This window comes from Andrographis paniculata, unplaced genomic scaffold, assembly GCF_009805555.1.
Source record: "Andrographis paniculata isolate CXL003 unplaced genomic scaffold, ASM980555v1 Contig65END, whole genome shotgun sequence".
Classification (NCBI taxonomy): Eukaryota; Viridiplantae; Streptophyta; class Magnoliopsida; order Lamiales; family Acanthaceae; genus Andrographis; species Andrographis paniculata.
The window spans coordinates 4,545,098-4,549,621 of NW_026137601.1; the positions used below are offsets into that span (position 1 = coordinate 4,545,098).

The window sequence follows — 4,524 nt, forward strand, 5'->3', positions numbered from 1 at the left end:
AATCCCATTTATTTCTGCCTTGTCATTTATAGCTGTGATAATTCAATGCTTTCGGTCTCTTTTTTCAATTAGTTGGAGGACCTTTTGCACCAAAACTCTTTCCCTTTGCCCTCTGTAACTCTCTCTTTTTTTTTTTTTTTTGATTTTCTATTTATTGGAGATTGAATTGTTTTTTTATCTTCTTCAACTGCCTCTGCTATGCATTTATGGTGATTCTTTATATTGACACAATTTGTGATTATGGTCGTCTCTCTCTCTCTCTCTCTGTATTAAAGGCACAGCCTGGCTTGCTTTTTCTTCTATCTCTCTCTCTCTCTCTCTAGCTATAAATCATCGCCATTTCAGTCCTTTCTTCCATCTCCATTCTGCACAGACAGATACATACACATAATATATATATATATAGAGAGAGAGAGAGAGAGAAAGAGAAAGGGTGTTGTGTTGATGCAATATAAAGTAGTATAGTAAAATTAAAGTTTGGAGCTTTCTTTTTTCTAATTTAGGGCAGGGGCAGGGGCAGGGGCAGGGGCAGCCGGCCGGGCATTGTAGTGATGGATATGTGTGTAGCGTTGCTATTGTTCAGTGGGGTTACGTGTTATCTGCTGTGGTTCACCTTCATTTCCAAGTCGCTCAAGGGGCCACGTGTCTGGCCCTTACTGGGCAGCCTCCCCGGCCTCATTGAGAACGCCGACCGTATGCACGACTGGATCGCCGACAACCTCCGTGCCTGCGGCGGCACTTACCAGACCTGCATTTGCGCCGTGCCCTTCCTCGCACGGAAACAGGGCCTCGTGACCGTCACGTGCGACCCCAAGAATTTGGAGCATATACTCAAAGCCCGATTCGATAATTACCCTAAGGGCCCGACCTGGCAGGCGGTGTTCCACGATTTACTCGGGCAGGGGATTTTCAACTCCGACGGGGACACGTGGCTGTTCCAGAGGAAGACGGCGGCGCTCGAGTTCACAACTCGGACGCTGCGCCAAGCCATGGCTCGATGGGTCAATCGCGCTATAAAGGACAGGTTTTGCCCCATTTTGGAGTCGGCTCAAGCCGAAGCCAAGCCGGTCGACTTGCAGGATCTCTTGCTTCGCCTCACCTTTGATAATATCTGCGGCTTGGCTTTTGGGAAGGACCCGCAGACGCTGGCGCCGGGCCTGCCCGAGAATGGCTTCGCGGCTGCGTTCGACCGAGCCACCGAAGCCTCGCTGCAGAGGTTCATATTCCCTGAGGTTATATGGAAGTTGAAGAAGTGGCTTCGGCTCGGGATGGAAGTCAGCTTGAGCCGGAGCCTGGTCCACGTGGATGAGTATTTATCCAGTGTGATCACCGCCCGTAAGCTCGAGCTGACGTGTCAGCAGAAGGACACGAACCCGCACGATGATTTGCTTTCCAGATTTATGAAGAAGAAGGAATCTTCGTATTCCGACAAGTTTCTGCAACACGTGGCGCTGAATTTCATCCTCGCTGGCCGTGACACGTCATCCGTCGCGCTCAGCTGGTTCTTCTGGCTGCTCATGCAAAATCCGAGGGTGGAGAGGGCAATTATGAACGAGCTGTCGACGGTCCTGATCGAGACACGTGGCGCAAATCTGGACGCTTGGATTAACGAGCCGCTCGCGTTCGACGAGCTGGACCGTTTGATTTACCTGAAAGCTGCCCTGTCGGAAACTCTCCGGCTGTACCCCTCCGTGCCGCAGGATTCGAAGCACGTCGTCGCCGACGACGTGCTTCCCGACGGAACCTTCGTGCCGGCGGGGTCGTCGGTGACCTACTCGATTTACTCGGCGGGGAGGATGAAATCGGCGTGGGGAGACGACTGCCATGAATTCCGGCCGGAGCGGTGGCTGTCCAACGGCGGCGACAAGTTCGTGATGCACGATTCTTACAGGTTCGTGGCGTTCAACGCCGGTCCGAGAATATGCCTGGGAAAGGACCTGGCGTACCTCCAGATGAAGTCGATAGCGGCGGCGGTGCTGCTCCGCCACCGCCTGACGGTGGCGGAGGGCCACAAGGTGGAGCAGAAGATGTCCCTCACATTGTTCATGAAGTACGGGCTCAAAGTGAATGTCCGTCCCAGAGATCTGAGCGCCGCCGTGGAATCCATGAAGAACGATCCAAGAATTTCCGGCACGGCGGCGCCGGCGGTGGTTTAAGGCGGTGGTTAGGGTTGTTGAAGAGGCGAGGCGAATTAAAGACGGGGGTATGTGTAGTCTTTATAGGACAAGTCAGTGGACGGTTGGATTTCTGACAGCTGGCAAAATGGTGGGGGCAAAGGTCACGTGGGATGCGTAATTTGGGGCAGAATGGTCATAAAGGCACTAACATACACATGTTAGAAGGTACAAGCATTCAATGCGGGGAGGGTGAAATATTGAATGGTTTGGTTGGGGACGAGGGGTACTAAGTTTAATGTCCCCCTTTTTTTTTCTTTCCCCCTTTTTGTTTTTTTTATAAATTATAAATTATTTTTCTATAGTTTGGGGTGTTGGTATTGTATTGATTCTTTGTATTTTTCTTATAATTTTACTTTATCTATTTTGGGAGATAATTTATTGTTTATGGAGTATTTATTAATATCAAATATGCTTCTTTAAGCACGTATGGTACATCCAATGGAATTATATAATACTCCTTTCGTCCCAAATAAGGTGCAATATTTGCTTTTGGCACGATTTTTTAGGCGGATAGTATTAAGTAGGATAATTTAGAAATTAGGTGATGTAATGGAGAGAGAAATATATATTTTATTTTTTATTTGAATGACGTAAGGGAATAAAGTGTGGGATAGAGATTAAGTATAATTAATTATTTCTTATTTTGGAAATGTTACAGGATGTTTGAGACATACCTAAAAGAAAATGTTGCAAGATGTTTGGGACGGAGGGAGTACTAATTTCGTTTATTTTCTTTTGCTTGTTTTGTGTTTTTTACTGTTTTTTTAATTATATAATTTTGATGATTTCTTAAACTATATAACTTTGTTGTAGATTTTTTATAAATTATTTTTAAAATGTAAGAGAAAAAATTGTGTTAATAAAACAAATTTCACAACCCAACAAACCCCCAAAATTTTGCAATGTCTTAAATTATAGTAAATGATACTACCGTCATCCCAACCAAATGTATTTTTTTAACATTTTTGTTTATATCGTTTAAAATATTTTTTATATTATACTCCCTCGATCTGAAACTATAGTTTTGGTTGTGTTGGGTATTGACAGTAAATAAAAAATATAGATAAAAAATATTTTTGCCATTGTGAGTGTATTAGTGTAAAAAGGTAGTAGCAATTGTGTAATAATAACGAAAGAGTAAGGGTAGTTATTCAGTGATATGGTTATTTATGGAAATAAGACTATTGTTTTTAGACGAACAAAAATAGTAAACAAGACTATTGTATTGAAACGAAGTGAGTAATAAAAGTCATCGAACATTAATATTAACATATTTTAATTTTTATATAAATTAAAATATATTATTACACATAGAATGAATTTATATAAAAAGTAAAACGTACAAAAATATCAAAATATTTTATATTTATATAATTAATAAAATATTATTATTTTTAATTACGATAAAAATATATATATACATATATATCTTTAATTATGAGAAAAAGATTAGGGCATCTACAACGCGTTGTCACAACCGCATAAAATGGATATGTAGCCCTCCAACCCATCGCCATTCTTGACACCATTTATGGTGTTTGCTATATTGCAACACTATACCATTTTATGGTTTTTGATCTTTTTTTCTTTAAATTTTTCTTTTTAATTTTTAAAAATTACATATTGGTCTTGATTTAATTATACACGGATCAATATGCAATATTTTATATTTTAATTATATCTATTTGTTGTTTTTATTATTTAGTTAGTGATTTAAATTTATTATAATAATTATGTTTTAAATATACTTAAATTTTACAATAAATAATTAGAATATTTGTAAACATTCGAAGTAATTTTCGATAAAAAAAATTATGAATTTTGTCTAAGTATTTATCACATAATAATATTTTATATTTGTAAATGAATAAAAACATATAAATTAACTTGTAATATTCGTATTTAATGTAATATTTATTTTAAATTAATATTTTGTAATTTTTTGTATTTAATACTCCCTCCGTTCGCCTATAAGGGTTACATATTTACTTTTTGCGCCATTGTATTTAACATTAAAAATATTTTTATATTTATATAATTTTTTTTACAAATATTCTATTAGTATTATAAGACACTAATGAAAATATTTTTATAATTTTTTCTTAATTTGTACTACGCTTTGATATAATAATTAATATTAAAAAATCGACATGTAAAAAGTAGATGAGATCCTTAAAGCGGAACGAATGTAATATAATATTTATTTAACTCGTAAAAATTATTTTCTTTGAAAATAAAAAATTATTTATTTATATTATAAATATTATTAAGTAATAATAAAAAATTATGTAAATAATAATAAATATTGGGTGTGAATTGTAAATATAAAAAAATTATTTAAAATAAT

At 37.9% G+C, this 4,524-nt stretch overlaps 1 protein-coding gene across 1 annotated transcript; it reads left to right on the top strand.

The window, feature by feature from the left end:
• The first annotated feature begins 278 nt into the window (after positions 1–278).
• Positions 279–2,562, top strand: LOC127262578 (cytochrome P450 86A8-like). The gene has a single exon (XM_051291325.1). The coding sequence runs from the start codon at positions 552–554 to the stop codon at positions 2,154–2,156; it is 1,605 nt and encodes a 534-aa protein (XP_051147282.1). The 5' UTR covers positions 279–551; the 3' UTR covers positions 2,157–2,562.
• Positions 2,563–4,524: the final 1,962 nt, after the last annotated feature.